Here is a 17,597-nt window from a genome sequence, read left to right as displayed (position 1 = left end):
TTTTTCCATCACTGATCTTAGTGGCGTATTAGAAGGTAGGGGGAAGGGGAGTTACAACAACCTTCATTATTGTTGAACCGTCTAATGGTTCATCTTGAAAAATTGCATCTAGTGTATTTTGCGTATCGGTCGTGTTACTAAAATATTACTGTCGCTTATTCCACTAGGGTGAGCAAGAGGGGAATGATTTTTATGTATTGCAAAGTAGAAATCTATAGTTACGATCATCATGTTGATTTAATTAGGAGTTTTTGAGCCTAAAGGTACGCCCGATATTGGTTCCTAACGGATTTCTTTCGTTTTTGCAACAATCGCTTGGGAAATTATTTATGCGTCTATCAACATGCGACAAAATTGTAATGCGTCTATCAACATACGACAAATTGTAATGACAAGAAATATTAAACTATTGAAAAATGTCGAGACATGTTTTGATTTCAGGTTTCAACCAATTAGAGCTAAAAGGAATGCCAATATGGGTATTTTCGAAACCGAGGTTATATAGAGGCCGGAAATCAACCCACCATGTCAGGATCACGTTCTCCGGTTTCTGCAAAACATTATAAGATGGCCCAATATCACCCAATATGAATAAACTAGAATAGAACCGAGACCGAAAATCGAATCCAGTCACCACTTTAAAATCCAATTTGGCGACATTAGGTTTCAGAAAATTATCAAATACCAATTTTCATTTTCCTAGAGACTGAAAAACGGCTTCAGACACCATTTAAAAACACGTTTCCAAAAATGATCAAACAAAATGATATGGCCATTTCTGTAATCGAGATAATGCACGTAGGTCAAAAATAGTCCGCAGACGCCATTTTGAAATTCGAAGTAGCAACTTCCGGTTGCCCGAAAACAGCCAAAAATATTCACTTTAGAACCGAGGTGATGCCTAGAGACCGGAAATCAAATCCAGGCGCTATTTAGCAATACAAGATTTTTATCTGAAATCTTCATAACTTGCGTGCGGTCATGGGAAATAGTTTAAAAATATTCATTCCGGAATCGAGATGACCGGAGACCGAAGAACAAATCCAAACGCCATTTGAAAATCCGACATAGCGATGGTTGTTTTTGAAACCACAATGATACTCAGGGACCGGAAATCGATTCCAGATGACAAATTCAAGATGGTGATATCCGGTTCCTGGAAAACTGATTACTGTCTGCCGGAGTGAGATTGTGCCAAAATAGCATACTTTTTGTTCTCTATATTGTAATGCACACATTTAAGCAAAAAATTCGATCCAAAGCACAACAATGCATACGCAAATGTTTTATTAACAGCGGCCACAAACTTGGTTAAGCTACAATAAACTATTATTCATCCTTAAAATACATGAATATTGCCCCAATTTTACCCCTTCTATGAGTGACATTGTGCCAAAAACAAAAGTTGAGTTTAATACCTAAAAAATGAACCGTAGTGTATCTACGAACCCTACACATGATTAACCTCATAAACTAGTATGTATTGCGCCGACTATATACTGGGGCTTATTACGGATGTCACCTCACGGTGAGAACGAAGTGAAAAAATCTCACGATGAAATAAGACGCGTGCAAATCAAATGGGAATCACTTTAACCGTGCCTATTACGATCTCACCGTGAACTGACTCCCGTAAAAAGCCCCACTGCGTGCACTATTAAGGCACTGGAGGGGGATGACCAAAAACTACGTTTCATACAAATAACTGGAATAACTAGTAATAAAAATGTGGTTTTAGACAGTTTTCATACATAAGTTACGATCCCGGATTATTCAGTATGTTTATGAATTAAAAAAAGCTACATGTTGGTGAGCTGAAGGCCCAAACTGAACTGACCGAATAATCCGGGATCGTTACAATATTATGTGGTTCGAAAATGATCGACAACAAAGGTCGTTAACGCGCATTCTGTCAACACTGCAGTTTCGGTGCCATTGCATCGATAAGCAAAGTGAACAAAATGCTATGGGTCGATATAATTGAATTTTATTTATTTGCGTTCTTAATTAGCCCCTCCTGAAGTTCAAATCGTCCCGATTTAGTTTAGATTGTGATCAATTTCCGTTGCCATATCCAAATCCGTTTGCTTGGTTGTTCGCCTGGGTATTTCTCGACCGTCATGAGCTGGCTCTCTACGCTAGATTTATTTCCGACGAGGCTGGTCCACAATCCTTCGATAATCCGTCGATGGCGTCCTTAGCAATTCCGATATTCCCTCGGAGAAGCACTGACCGAATAATCCGGGATCGTTACTATATTATGTGGTTCGGAAATGATCGACAACAGTGGTCGTTAACGCGCATTCTGTCTACACTGCAGTTTCGGTGCCATTGTTTCGGTAAGCAAAGTGAACAGAATGCTATGCGTCGATATAATTGAATTTTATTTATTTGCGTTCCTAAGTCATATATTAGCGTCTCCAGGTTTCTTAAAAATCGGGGACCGTTGCGAGATCACAACCGTGTGTGGGAGAGCTAGCCGACCGACATCGCTAACCACAGAACCACGGGGACCACACATCAAACACTAACTTCTGCATAATTTGAGAACTAACCAAGTAAATGGAACAAAATTTGACATGTGGCTGTTTTTGTGGACGAATATGTTTTTTTGATGATATGATACCTCTCCATTTTCTGAAAGAGGAGAAGTTAATACAAATTTTTGCATAACTCAAGAACTTGTCAAGCAAATGAAACCAAGTTTGGCATGTGAAGGTTTTTGAGAGCAAGAAATATTTCGATGGTGGCTCGATGGATACAACACAGCACGATGATTCTCAATCTTTTTGGTTTCGCGAACGCATTTTCTAAGTACAAAGAGCTTCCGCGACCCCTTAAAGGCATTTGGACTCATGCTTGTGGTGCAAAGCTGTGTTTGTCAGTCCCATCGTTTAATTTGTTTTCCGTCTTTGTCTCAAATAACGGAAGGGTTGAAAATCCGGTCTCACAGAGGTATTGCAATAAAAATTCTCGACTTGATGAAATGTGATTCGATGGCAACTGTTGAAAATAAAAAAAAGGATCAACTGCTGATCAAAGACACAACATAACATAACTGAATATTTTGAAGTTCTATTGAAAATATTTATGTTATACTTTCAGGAATTTTCATCTTTAACGAAAGAATTAACACAAGCGCGTGAGACACTTTTAGAAAGAGATGATGAAATTGGAGAACTGAAAGCCGAAAGGAATAATACTCGTGTAAGTATCAACTATCAAACAAATATATATAAACATCCTGGTATAAATGTGCCATGCGAAAAAACTACCCTTTTATGACGGTTATGTGATTATTCTATATTAACTCTTGTTAATTCGCTCAACTTTCTCAGCAATAATGGTTATCATAAACATTTGAAAGATGGGTTTATGGTAAATGATTACCTAGGGGAGCTCCGTAGCCGCAAGGTTACAGAGTCCGCTTTGGTAAGCGGGTGGTCGTGTGTTCGAATCTTAGGGGCCACCCATAGTGTGTACATAGTGTCACTGTAAATCACACCTCACCAGAGAGATTTTATTTCCGAGATAAAACAATCTAGTTCATAAATTACTTTAATAAATGAAGGTGCTAAATCCTTTACACTACCATTAAAGAGGAGAGATTGTTTACATCCGCATAATGGGAAAGATCATTCTGAGATTTTTTTCAAACTAATTTAAAAGTATTCTAATTCGTTTCGCTTCGACACAACTTGATTAGGGGAGAAGTACCAGTTATGGCAATACCTAAAAAATGTACCAGTTATGGCATGAACCAGTTATAGCCTATGGAGTTTAAATGGTGTATTGCCATAACTGGAACCATTGCGCTTATGCGATATAACCATAACTGGCGCACTTGCCATAACTGGCTAATCTACCCTAAGTAATAAAATTCTGTGTGAGGAAGGTATACATTTCCTCATAGGTGAATTAAGGTTGTTATTTGAGGCTCTTCTTCGAAGTACGATTCGCTTTTTCGAGTGCGTTTTACGAAATAAGACTAGTGTATAGAGGCGAACCGGATAAAAGCTGAAAGCCTCTCTAATAAAGAAAAAAAAAAACAGAATTAATCCACCTAGCGGTGAGACCCAGTCTTTCGAACTTATAATTTGTTTGAATAGATTTACCTAAAACCTTAAATTAATATAAAAATACACCTTGATAATTTTTGCTAAATTTATTTTTCACCCTAAATAACGAATTTCCGGTAGCCAAAAGCTTAAATATACCGAACATTCATAACTTTTAAACCACGTATCAAATTGTTATGAAATTTGTTATTTGTACGTTTGAGAGACAACCCAAAGTTATGTTCAGATAAGTCGTGTAATCTTTGAGTTAACAGTCTTTCGCTGTTTTCAAAATTTAATACATAACAGTTGGAATGAAGGTACGATTATAATTGAATGAAATGGCAACCAAACCTTTTATTTGACACTAAGATTGTTGAAATTAGTCCAGCCATCTTTGGGAAAACGAATGAATTTGAAAAGTCATCGGAACATGCTTCTTTTCACAACTTTTGAACCACATGCCTGATCATTATAAAATTCTTTAGTTAACCCTTAACTAGCCCGTTAATTTGATATCAATATTGTTTAAATCGGTTGTGTGGTTTGTGAGATAATGAAGTTTATTACAGACTTACAGTTACAGTCCGATTACAATGAAATTTAAAAGGATGTTATGAGGCAGCTAGACCTTCTATTTGACACTAATTTTGTGGAGATCGGTTCAGCCATCTCTGAGAAAAGTGAGTGAGTTTAAGTATTCTTCGGAATATGTTTCTTTCCATAGCTAGATTTCACATTTTTAAACATAACAGGCAAAGTAAAAGTCCGATTGCAAAACAAATCAATAGGGTCTTATTGGGCAACTAGACCTCCTATTTGACACTGATTTTATGATAATCGGTCCAGCCATCTCTGAGAAACTTTGTATAACTTTGGAACCACATGTCCAATCTTCATAAAATTTGAAAGCTAAGGGTAGCCCAATTATTTATAACCAATTTTGTTCATATCGGTTGTGTAGTTTCTGAGATAATGAACCTTCATGATTTTTACATTTTGTTAAATAACATACAAACTAAACATCCGATTACAATAAAATTTGATAGGGTTTTATAGGGCAGGTAGACCTTTCATTTGGGAATAATTTTGTGAAAATCGGTCCAGCCATCTTTGAAAAAATTGAGTGAGATTGAAAAGTTGCACATACACACACATACAGAAAATGCTCAGCTCGTCGAACTGAGTCGGGTGATATATGCCATTCGGCCATTTGGAACACTTTGATACTTTCGGTTTTTCCAGTGATTGCTATATCTTTCTAGGAGAAAGGCAAAAATAAATGCACCACTTGCTTAGCAGGGCAGCTAGCATCTAAGAGTTGACGTCATTCAAATTTACGAGACGAAGAAATGACCGCAACGGATGCTGAGATGGAGCATACCCAGTATATCGCGAAAAAGGAGGCAGACGGGTGCGGAAACTGTTGGCCGGCAGTTAGGGGCCATCCACATACCACGTGGACAGATTTTCATCGATTTTGACACCTTCTCCCCCCCCCCTGTGGACAACGGCTCATATAAATTCTAAAAATTTTGTATGTACCGTGGACATTACACATACCAACCCCCCCCCCCAAAGCTGTCCACGTGGTATGTGGATGGCCCCTTATCGACGTAAGCGAGGTTCCCAGGAGTGATCGTAACGAGCAGCTAATTATTTTTGCCTTTCTCCTAGAAAGGGATAGTGATTACGTGCAAAACCGAAGATTTAAAAGTGCTCCAAAGAGCCGAATGGCATATATCACTCGACTCAGTTCGACGAGCTGAGCATTTTCTGTATAGGTGTGCGTTTCTTTTTAAGGTGGCGGGGAAATCTGCAAACAGACACCTAAGAAGAGAATTCAGGGTGTGGGGATGAGACAAGGGGAGAGATGCTGGGGTAGTTACACTCCCCCAATCACCTACTGGTCCCTGTTCCGACCCACTAAAATCCCTCCAGTCTCCAGCTCTGGTATTCCCGGAACAACGGTTGAGTATTACGTCGGGGAGTGGCTTTTGTGCGTGATACACCCTCTTTACTCTTATAACCTCCTAGCTAACTATCTGGAGACTGGTAGTTGGCTACCACTGGCGCGTTGGTGGTTGACCCGTCACACACGTTGCAGCTCCAAAACAAACTGGTAGGCGGCCGCACTGGCCGCGCATCAGATGTCCGAGTCGGTGAACATCCTCCGAACTAAATTGTCCGGAGTAGTGCCAGGCCCGCTCACAGCCATCATGTCGCTCCTCGCTCTTACGAAACGGGGGCATGCGAAAAAGACATGCTCAGCAGTCTCCTCCATCTCCACGCACTCGAGACACCGCGTGTCCAAACCTGTGCAGATATTGTCTGAAACAACCATGGCCTGACAGGATCTGTGTCAGGTGGAAGTTCACTTCACCATGGCGCCTTCTAACCCAACCGGATATCTCCGGAATAAGTCGGTGCGTCCATCTGCCCTTTGTGGAGTTAGACCATTCCCGTTGCCAACGGAGCATCGAGAATGACCTTCTGGTATCTCGTATGCCCCTTGTGTCACGTTGGTCGAAACAGTCTCTGCTTCCTTGATGGCGATGCTGATAGGCATCATGCCGGACAAGACACAGATTGCATCATACGACACCGTACGATACGCACTCGCAACTCTCAGGCACATGAGCCTGTAGATACTTCCCAGTTTACCGCGGTAACTGTTAGTACCTAGCGCTTTGGACCACACTGGCCCACCATACCTAAGTAAGGACGAAACCACGCCGGCAAGAAGTCTTCGCTTGCTGCCATAAACCGCTGAGCTATTTGACATCATACGAGATAGTGCTGCAATAGCCGATGAGGCCCTCTTACAGGCATAGCCGACGTGACTCCCGAACGTGAGTTTATCGTCAACCATAACCCCCAAGAGCTTTAGAGATCGCTTTGAGGTGATGGTGCAGTCTCCGACTCTGACCACCGCCTGTTGCTCCGATTTCCGGTTGTTCTCAACCGTAACCTCCGTCTTATGATGCGCGAGCTCCAGTTTCCTGGAGCGCATCCAGTCCTCGACCTTGCGTATAGAGTGCGCGGCCGTCAACTCGACCTCCTCGATAGACTCGCCGTAAACCTCCAGTATTATGTCGTCTGCAAAGCCGACGATCACAAGCCCTACAGGGAACTTGAGATCTCAACCCCTACAGGGAACTTGAGTCTCGTACATGTCATTCCACAACACCGGACCCAGGATGGAACCTTGCGGAACTCCTGCGGTAATTGGTATGCACTTCTGACCCTCCTCCGTGTTTCAGACAAGTATTCGATTCTGGAAGTAATTTTCCAGGATCCTGTACAGCGACACCGGTACATGGATGCTCCTGAGCTCGAGCGCTATGGAGTCCCAACTGGCGCTATTGAACGCATTCTTCACGTCGAGCGTGACGATTGCGCAATAGCGTATTCCCCTTCTCTTGCGCTGGAGTGCTACCTCCGCCGTCTTGGTAACGGAGGAGATGGCATCCAGCATGGACCAGCCTTTCCGGAAGCCGAACTGGTTACTTGCCAGACCGTGTACACCCTCTGTGTACCTCACCAGTCTGTTGAGGATAATCCTCTCAAGCACCTTGCCCGCGGTGTCCAGCAGGCAGATGGGTATATATGCCGATGGGTTCCCTGGCGGTTTCCCAGCTTTCGGCAGTAAGACCAGTCTCCGCCGCTTCCACCTATCCGGAAAGAGACAGTCATCCAGGCACCTCTACATCACTGCCCTGAACAGCCCGGGGGCCGTTTCTATCGCCAGCCTGATTGCCAGGTGAGGGATACCATCCGGTCCCGGTGCCTTGCTCACCTTTAGGGATTTGGCGATCACGATGAGTTCCTCATTCGTAACCCTTGCCTCCTCCTCAACCTCGACACGGCTGTCGTCGCTCACGGATTAGATGTTTGGCAGGCTAACCGACCATCCCTGGTCTGTGTCTGAGATACTGGAACGTCGGACGTGCGACTCGACCACCGGAGGCCAAGGGCTTGGCTCGAGGCGCGGAAAAAGTCCCTCGATGATACGCTCCAGCATCGCTGGTGATCGCTCTGCAGGCTCCAGCGCGCCTTCAGTCTTGGCCATTACGATTCTGTAGGCGTCGCCTTACGGATTTGTATTGGCACTCGCACATAACCTATCGAAGCAGGCCCTCTTGCTGGCCTTAATCGTACTCTGTAGGATCGTACTTGCAGAACCGCATGCTTCGCGGCGCTATGTCCTCTCTTCTTCGTTTCGCGCACGCTGCATCCTCCGTCTTGCACGGAGGCACGCACTGCGAAGGTCAGTTATCGCGTCCGTCCACCAGTAAACCGGTGGCTTCCCATTCCTAGGTTGGCGAGTCCTAGGCATGGTGGCGTCGCACGCCCGTGATAGCATAGCAATTGGTTGGTCAGCAGTCGGAAGGAGCCAACTGCCTCCCTCGCGTGCCCTTCTCATTGCCTTTTCGAATACCTCGGCATCGAAGTGCGATGTCTTCCACCCGCGGACGGTCTGAGTGTTGGCTCTACACGTCGCTTGCCGCCTCTCGTTGTTGTCTACACTATAGCAGACCGGCTGGTGGTCGCTATTAGTGTAGCCATTGTCTACCCTCCAGTTCTTGATCAGTCCTGGGCTGGAGAACGTCCCGCCAATGATCGACTCCGCACCATTTCTGCTGTATGTACTTTTGTTCCCAACGTTGGCCAGATCTAGGTTAAGCTTTGCCAAAGCCTCCAACAAGATCTGACCCCTCTGCTCGTCGTACATATGGCCGTTATACTGGACCTATCCGCAACCAAGTTGCTGTTTCCGTTAGGGATGCGGTAGGGGTCCGATATGATAACGATGTCTGACAACGACTCAGTGGCTGCTTGGTGTAGCAGCTGCTGGGCCGCCTCGGTCGCTTAGTGACCTGCTCCGTAGAGCAGACCGCAGCGAACCAGGGGGCGTCTGTCTGCACCTCTTTGGATGCAGTCGCCCTCCTGGTTCTGGTCGCTTTCTCGGCCGCCTTCACCCGAGCTACGAGTTCTTCGTGCTCCTTTCTGGCTTCATCAATGGTGCTCCGAAGCAGGAGGAGGCTCTGCTTCAGGTCACCAGCGACATTCCGCCTGGTCGCCGCGATCTCGTTTATGGCGTCGAGTTGATCGGACAACGCCGCCACTCTTGGCCGCGTGTCCATGCATCTTTCGACGGCCTTGACTAGCAAGGGATCGTCTACTGAAATGTCTGGTGTGGACACGGACGGATTCGCCGTTATTCCACTAAAATAAGGGAGCTCGATGCAGGTGCCAGCCCGAGGACGCGGTACCATTACGAGATCCAGCTCATATCCGTTCACTACGCTGCCTGTTTCTCAGAGTTGTCGTAAAATCAGTGTCAAATGGAAGGTCTAGTTGCCTCATGAGACCCTATCGATTTGTTTTGCAATCGGACTCTTACTTTGCCTGTTATGTTTAAAAATGAGAAATCTAGCTTTGAAAAGAAACTTATTCCAAAGAATACTTATACTCACTCACTTTCTCAAAGATGGCTGAACCGATTTTCACGAAATTAGTGTCGAATAAGACGTTTACTTTCCTCATAACACCCTATTGAATTTTATTGTAACTTTGGCTGTAATGTATCAAAATGTAAAAATCACGAAACTTAATTATCTCAGAAACTACATCACCGATTTGAAAAAAAAACATTAGGTATATCGAGTGAACAGGCTGTTTTATTTTCACAAAACTAGTGTTGTATGGAAGTTCTAGCGGTTCAGAAAGTTTTCATACACTTTTGGTATCATAGGACTTTTACTGTAACTATTATGTCGCAAATTGAAAAACTAACAAACAAAAGTCTATTATTTCATATGACTGGTTTTTCCTACGCGGATTTCGGTTTTGCTTCATTCGGATTGCATAATTTACTGGGATTTTTTTACGCGGATTCCGGAATTTACGCGTCTTTTGCCTTTATCTCAGAAAGGTATTGCAATCACTTGCAAAACCGAAGATATAAAAGTGCTCCAAAGGGCCGAATGGCATATATCACTCGACTCAGCTCGACGAGCTGAGCATTTTCTGTATGTGTGTATGTGTGCAGATTTTTATTCTCATTCACTTTTCTCGGAAAGGCTGGACCGATTTTCATAAAATCAGTGTCAAATGGAAGGTCTAGTTGTCCAATAAGACCCTATCAATTTGTTTTGCAATCGGACTCTTACTTTGCTTGTTATGTTTGAAATTGTGAAATCTGACTATGAAAAGAAACATATTCCGAAGAATACTTGAACACACTCTTTTTTCTCAGAGATGGCTGAAGATAAGAGAATAATACCCTATTGATTTATTTTGCAATCGGTCTCTTACTCACTCGATTTTCATAAAGTCAGTGTCAAATGGAAGGTCTAGTTGTCCAATAATACCCTATTGATATGTTTTGCAATCGGACTCTTACTTTGCCTGTTATGAAAAAAACATGCTCTGAAGAATACTGGAACACACGCATTTTTCTCAGAGGTGGCTGAACCGATTCTTACAAAATTAGTGTCAAATAAAAGGTCTAGCTCCCTCATAACAACCTACTGAATTTCATTGTAAACGGACTGTAACTTCGACTGTAATGTATCGAAATGTGAAAATTACGTAATTTAATTATCTCAGAAACCAAGCAACCGATTTGAACAATGTTGATATAAGATGAGCCAGATTTACGCATGAACAACGCTTACAAGTAATCGAATTTTATTACCAAAATCTGTGAAATATGTTTTTCTCGCATTACGACCATTTTTTGGTTGTCATAATCGACCTACTGAGCAAGCTATTCAAGCTATTGTGACGAAATTTCAAACCAGTTTTACTCTGTTGGACATAAATCCACCAACACATGTACATAGAGTGCGTACAGAAGAAAATATTGCTGCCGTATCAGGCAGTGTAGTGGAGGACCGTGAAATGTCAATTCGACGCCGTTCGCAGCAATTGGGCTTGTGTTATTCGACTACATGGAAGATTTTACGAAAGGATCTTGGTGTAAAGCCTTACAAAATACAGCTCGTACAAGAATTGAAGCCGAACGACTTGCCAAAGTGTCGAATTTTTGGTGAATGGGCCTTAGAACAACTTACCGAAAATCCACTTTTTTACCGAAAAATTGTGTTCAGTGACGAAGCTCATTTCTGGTTAAATGGGTATGTTAATAAGCAAATTTGCCGCATTTGGATCGAAGAGCAACTAGAGGCAATACAAGAATCACCAATGCACCCAGAAAAATGCACGGTTTGGTGCGGTTTACACGCTGGAGGCATCATTGGTCCGTACTCCTTCAAAGATGATCAAAATCGCAACGTTACGGCCAATGGCGCTCGCTATCGCACGATGATTTCTGATTTTTTTTTTGCCGGAAATGGAAGAGCTGGGTCTTGTTGACATGTGGTTTCAGCAAGACGGAGCAACGTGCCACACATCGCGCAAATCAATGGACATATTGCGGAATGAGTTCGGTGAGCAATTCATCTCACGAAATGGACCGGCGAATTGGCCGCCTAGATCGTGCGATTTAACACCGCTAGATTATTTTTTGTGGGGCTACGTTAAGTCTCTCGTCTATGCGGACAAGCCAACAACAATTCCAGCCTTGGAAGACAACATTACACGCGTTATTCGCGAGATACCAGCCGAAATGCTTGAAAAAGTGACCCAAAATTGGACTTTTCATATGGACCATTTAACGTAGGCCAACATTCGAATGAAATTATCTTTAAAAAGTAAATTGCGTAAACCAATTAAGCGGCTCAAATAAAGATTTCATACAGTTCTGTAATTTTTATGCGTTTTTTTCTTAAAAAATTATCCTTTATTAAATTGTTCAAACAACGAAAGTCTATTATTTCAAGGATTATACGACTTATTTGAACATAACTAGCGTCACACAAACGAGTCATCTCTCAAACTTTCAAATAACAAACTTAATATGTGGTTCAAAAGTTATGGAAAGAAAGAAAATTCAAAGACTATTTAAAACTATACCTGCTCAGATCAATATAGGTGGCCTCAACATAATTTAAATGTGGTATCGTATTATTTGAACGTTCTCGGTATAGCTCGTGATTAGAATGTTCGAAATTGAGAGTCATTTCTTATATTTCGCTATTTCTGAAGCACTAACCTTACGTCGATTTTCATATTTTATACTTCAATTACAACATCAATATTTCAGAACCCAAAGAGTGCATATACCTCAATTGGATTTAAGCGTTCATGTAAATCTATTTTTACAAATAATAAGTTTGAATGAGAAAGGTTGGGTCTGACCTCTAGGTGGATTAATTTAGGTTTTTTCCCTTTGGGTCCCCAAGATACGGCGCACAATCCAGCCGGATCAAGAAAATCACACCGTGTTCCCATGAAAAGCCAACTACAAGCGAGACGTCAGCACAGAATTTCGATTGCCGGTAAGTAGTGACCCCCTAAAGCATCAGTGGAAGAGGCCCGAAACCCTTAAAGATTGGATTAAGCAGAACGGGAGACCGAGCAAGTAACCCAGCCTTGCTGAAGTTAACCTAACGAAATAATTCCACAAAGTCAAATTAAACTGAAAATTGCACATTTCATTTCATTTTATTTTTCATTTACTGATGTATAAGTTCAACACGCTATACATTTTCTGCCATCTCACAAACACTGGAAGACTCAAGGAACCATTTAGTTGGTCTCGGGGTAAGATGCTAGAGTAACAAGCCAGTCGTCATATGCTAGAATCTCGGCTAAGAGAGACTACCGTTAGAGTCAATAGTCGGGATGTAACGGATATCCGCATCCGCATCCGCAAATGCGGAACATCCGCATGGAAATTGACATTTGCATCAACATCTGCATCCGTAATCACATATCCGCATCCGCATCCGCATCATACTATATATTGAAAAAAAATATCGCTTCATAAAATATCGCAGAAAAATTTTCCTTGGTGTGTTTACTGCTCGCCCAAATAACTTTTGCACTGGGGAGGGGTATGGTTATGTGTAAAATACAAAATATAACACAAGGGATGCTACGGATATCCGCATCCGAGAATGCGGAACATCCGCATGAAAATTGACATCCGCATCAACATCTGCATCCGTAATCATATATCCGCATCCGCATCTGCAGATGTCTGAAAAATCACATCCGTAATATCCCTGGTCAATAGGATCCTAGCGCTAGCCTCTCAATTGTTCTGTACACTAACAGTTCGCTGCGATTGTTTTTCTCTAGTTTGTCCACCTTCTCATTCGCACTGATTAGGGCTTCAACAGTAAGTGGCGATCAAACATCAAAGCAATCATCACTTTACAGGATCAACGTCTAATGTCATTTATGTCTGAGTTTGTTTCAAAGTTATGTACCGAATTATTCACAATTGATGTAAAAATATTCTTTAAAAAGAATCAAGATTCGAATCGTAGGTTAGAAATTGCCAACAAAAACCTACAAAGCCCAGGGAAAGTTAAAACTTCGAATAACTAAAAAATATTTTGAAAGCCAAAGAAGTCAAGAATGATTCCAATTAGGCTTTACATTTAAACTTAAAATAGGCAAAAACTAAACTATGATAAAAAATATCTAAAACCCAAAACAAGTAACGCCTCCACCAACCACCAACGCCATAGGTGTCGATGGTTGTGTGGTGACGTTATCCACTCACACCCATACAAAACTGATCTACATTCAATCCTCCAGAGAGGATTGAGGCGAAAAATCTCAGGATTCTTCTATCGCATGAGAAATTGAAGCCATTGGTGCCGGTTCGTTAATCAACGGGTTGTTAGCTAAGATTCTAGTTGGAATGGCCTCGCCGGGTATCGGGGATTGACACAATAGTGGCGGAAATAGACCGACAGAAAATAAGCAAAAATAAAAAAAAAATCGTAACCTAACCCATTCCCGGCGGGTGATGCCATATGGCATCACCTGTCATTCAAACTTTGATTTGAGTTCAACAATTATACTTGAAAATTTGCACGACGATACTAATCAGCATTGTTAGAGAATAGAATGATGTTTAATATGCAATACAGTTTATGTTAATTATGCATATAGTTGATTAGTAATAAGAGTTTAAAGTTCATTGCTCAAGATAAAAGCTCCACCGGTAATGGGTTAAGCTTAAATCCGCTTGAGAAAATATCTTGAGGCCAGAAATTTCGAAAATCGATTTTAAGGATTTACGTTTTCAAAGACCAGTGGCAGCGAAAATAATTTAAAATTCAATTCAAAATTTATGAAATAGCATTGTAGAGGCTTAAAAATGCAGAGCCTGTTTTTGTTGTTTTTTTTTTCTCAAATTGCTTGCATACTCCTCCAAAATCAGAAAGACTTATTTTTCAAATAAAACCTAAATAATTCACCTAGCTGTCTGACCAAATCATTCTAATTCAAACTTATTTGTAAAAATATTTTTACATGAACGCTTCAATCCAACAAATGTATATTCACTCTTCAGGTTCTAAAATATTGATGTTGTAATCTATACATATGAAAATGCAGTCCGGTCGGTCTGTCTGATCCATACTTTACTTGACTTTTATGGCGACAGATCGTTAAGATCCTATGCGAATCCAGAATACGTCTCCACAATACTCTTGGGCTTGGGCTGCTACTCCCCAGTCTCCCCTAACAACCGCTGCTCTGGCATCCTCGTCGGCAGCACACATCCAGCGCGTGCGCGGTATGCCTCGAAGTCGTCGGCCACTATCCGGTTCTCTGCCAAATATTATCTTTGCCGGTAGCTCATCCGTCATCCGTGCTACATGGCCAGCCCACTGTAACCTGCCGCGTTTCATCAGCTTGACACAGGGCTAGTAGCGAGTCACTTTTTAGTGACTTTGTCACTATTTTGAGCCTAGTCACTAAAAAGTCACTATTTTACGACAAAATGGTCACTAAAGTCACTTTTTTAGCTTTAAATGTATAAATTAACTGTTGTTGTAGTGCAACATACTTTAGAAAGCTTGCTTCTCATTAACAGAACATTTGGACAGTTCGGTTTGTAAGGCATTTTTGTTAACTTTTCCATCATAGAAGTTCCATCCCAGGCAATTTTTTCAAATTTCTCATCGAAGTGAACAGTGCAGAATAGTTACGAACGAATTATCTAAGAGCTGCAAAGGAATGTAAAGGTTTATTCTACAAGCTACTCGCGTCTTAAACCAGTGTTGTGCGTGAAATTACGTTTGTAGTTTGATTTGCTTGTCTCAAATCAACTGTTCCTCCTGGTTGAAGTAGATTCAAAGATTTTGACCTTATATTGTGCATAGTCGTGTTGAGGTCTCAATTCGTAGGATTTTGCTTTCAATCATCCGAACCTACCGGTGTTTACCAGAAACCATTTCGAAATTCCATAATGATAACCCGTTCTACGCATATTTGTCCCATGTTCCAGATCAAACAAACGAGTTTTCAGTGGGACGAATTTGATTAGAAAATGTCAAGTGGGTTAAATATGCGTGGAAAATCATTGATGGGACAAACAGGCTTAGTATTGTTTTTGCATATTTTCGGAACGAACAATGCTATTTTTAATATATTTTGAAAAACCACACCCTTAGTTAGCTTAACTAACTTCAAACGCTTTTCGAAGCTGTCACAGGCGGCACGGATTCCCAGATTTTCTGGATAACCGCTTTAACCGCTTTACAAGTTGGAGATTTTGTAAAAAAAAAGTTTATTGAGTTGAGATCAGGTGAACTTAACGGCAATTTATTTCTATTCAAAAAGTCCCTCGAATTGTCCCTATACCAATCTTGAGTCAAGTTCGCAGAATGCGCTGATGCACCGTCTTGCTAGAACATATACAGTTATACCTCGATTATACACACCCTCGATTATACGCACCCTCGATTTTACGTACTTCGATTTTACGCACATTTTACCTCGATTTTACACACACTTTTTTCAAACACATTTTAAATTCGTATGTTTTCTTCATTAAATTGTACGTAATGAAGGGTTATATATATTAGACATGGTTCACTAATAAGGGGCCGTCCATATAGATTGGGAAATCCAGCCGAAAACCGGGAGACAGTAACAACAAGACCTCTTTTGCGAAACAGCGAACTTTTCCAAGGTTGTATACATGTCTACTGCGTAAAATATTTGACGTCATACGCACACAATCTCTTTTGGAGTAAATCACTAAAACTTTTATATAAAACGTGTACTCATTCCGAGTTGTGCTCTCGTCGTGTTCGGTCGCAATTTCATTTCGATCTCGATAGTGCCGACCAGTTAATCGCCTTAAAGGTCACCGTGCATTGTATTGCGTGTGCACTGCTGCCCGTTGCCGTCGTCTATTGAAGACAAAGGAACGCATCATCGCCTATTGCTACCGTACGCCACAGACTGTACGTTGTGTCGCTACTGCGAGAGATCCAGTACCCGGCGTACTGCTGTTTGGCTGTACTGGTGCTGCTGTGTGGCTGGAGCAGCTGCAGCTTTTGCTACCGGACTCTTGTGTGAAGGACTGGAGATTGGCATCGCCCGTGCGCTGATTGCGGTGGAGAGCGGCTGCAGAAGATAAGTAGTTTTTTTTTCTTGGTTTTTTTTCTACAATATTATTTGTTGATTGGCATTTTGCGTGTGGCTTTCGCGTCCAACATGGACGACGAACGCGGGGATGAAAACCCGCTCGTTCTACCGCCTAGCCCTCCTGGATACAAAGTTCCAAGGGTTAAGAATGGAACCCCGCAGGAAGCTACCCATCGGCTTAAGCAGTATCCGGAGGGCAAAGTTGGTATTGGGGCTGTATTTTTCCGGCCGAAAGTGAAAGCATTGAACACAATGCAAATATGTAAAGATCTGGCACGGTTTAGAGCCGTGACAGAAATTACCAAAGTACGCCCGAATAAGCTGCGTGTTTTGGTGTCCGACCTCAAGCAAGCAAACGAGATTGCTGCTTGTGAGCTCTTCACGCGGGAGTACCACGTGTACATTCCAGCTCGCGTAGTTGAGATTGACGGTGTGGTCAGCGAATCGAGTCTGACTGTCGAGGACCTGTTGAAGGCTGGAAAAAGCCTTTTCAAGGATTCTAGCCTTGAACCTGCCAAGATACTTGAATGTAAGCAATAACATTCAGTATCGCTCGACAAGGGTGTAAAAACTTACACCCCTTCAGACTCTTTTCGCGTGACTTTCGCCGGGTCTGCTCTGCCGAGCTATGTGCTCGTGGACAAGGTGCGTCTGCCCGTGCGCTTGTTTGTACCGCGGGTAATGAATTGCCTCAAGTGCAAACAGTTGGGCCATACGGCCTCCCACTGTGGCAATGAAGCACGTTGTGGCAAGTGCGGAGAGCAACATGCGGATGACGCCTGTAAGAAGGGTGCAGAAAAGTGCCTTTATTGTGGGCAGACTCCGCATGAGCTGTCTGCATGTCCCGCGTATGGACGACGAACGCGGGGATGAAAACCCGCTCGTTCTACCGCCTAGCCCTCCTGGATACAAAGTTCCAAGGGTTAAGAATGGAACCCCGCAGGAAGCTACCCATCGGCTTAAGCAGTATCCGGAGGGCAAAGTTGGTATTGGGGCTGTATTTTTCCGGCC

General features: G+C 42.4%; 1 protein-coding gene across 5 annotated transcripts in view; it reads left to right on the top strand.

Annotated features, from left to right (window-relative positions):
* Nucleotides 1-17,597, top strand: part of LOC129732463 (liprin-alpha-1) — a 1,274,109-nt gene that overhangs the window by 146,751 nt on the left and 1,109,761 nt on the right. For all 5 annotated transcript variants that reach the window (XM_055693366.1, XM_055693364.1, XM_055693363.1 and 2 more), the window contains exon 2: nt 3,106-3,207. In XM_055693366.1, the coding sequence (XP_055549341.1) occupies nt 3,106-3,207 (102 nt within the window). The remainder of the gene's footprint in view (nt 1-3,105; nt 3,208-17,597) is intronic.

The sequence above is a fragment of the Wyeomyia smithii genome, chromosome 3 (assembly GCF_029784165.1).
Source record: "Wyeomyia smithii strain HCP4-BCI-WySm-NY-G18 chromosome 3, ASM2978416v1, whole genome shotgun sequence".
NCBI lineage: Eukaryota > Metazoa > Arthropoda > Insecta > Diptera > Culicidae > Wyeomyia > Wyeomyia smithii.
This window is presented reverse-complemented; position numbering and strand designations above follow the sequence as displayed.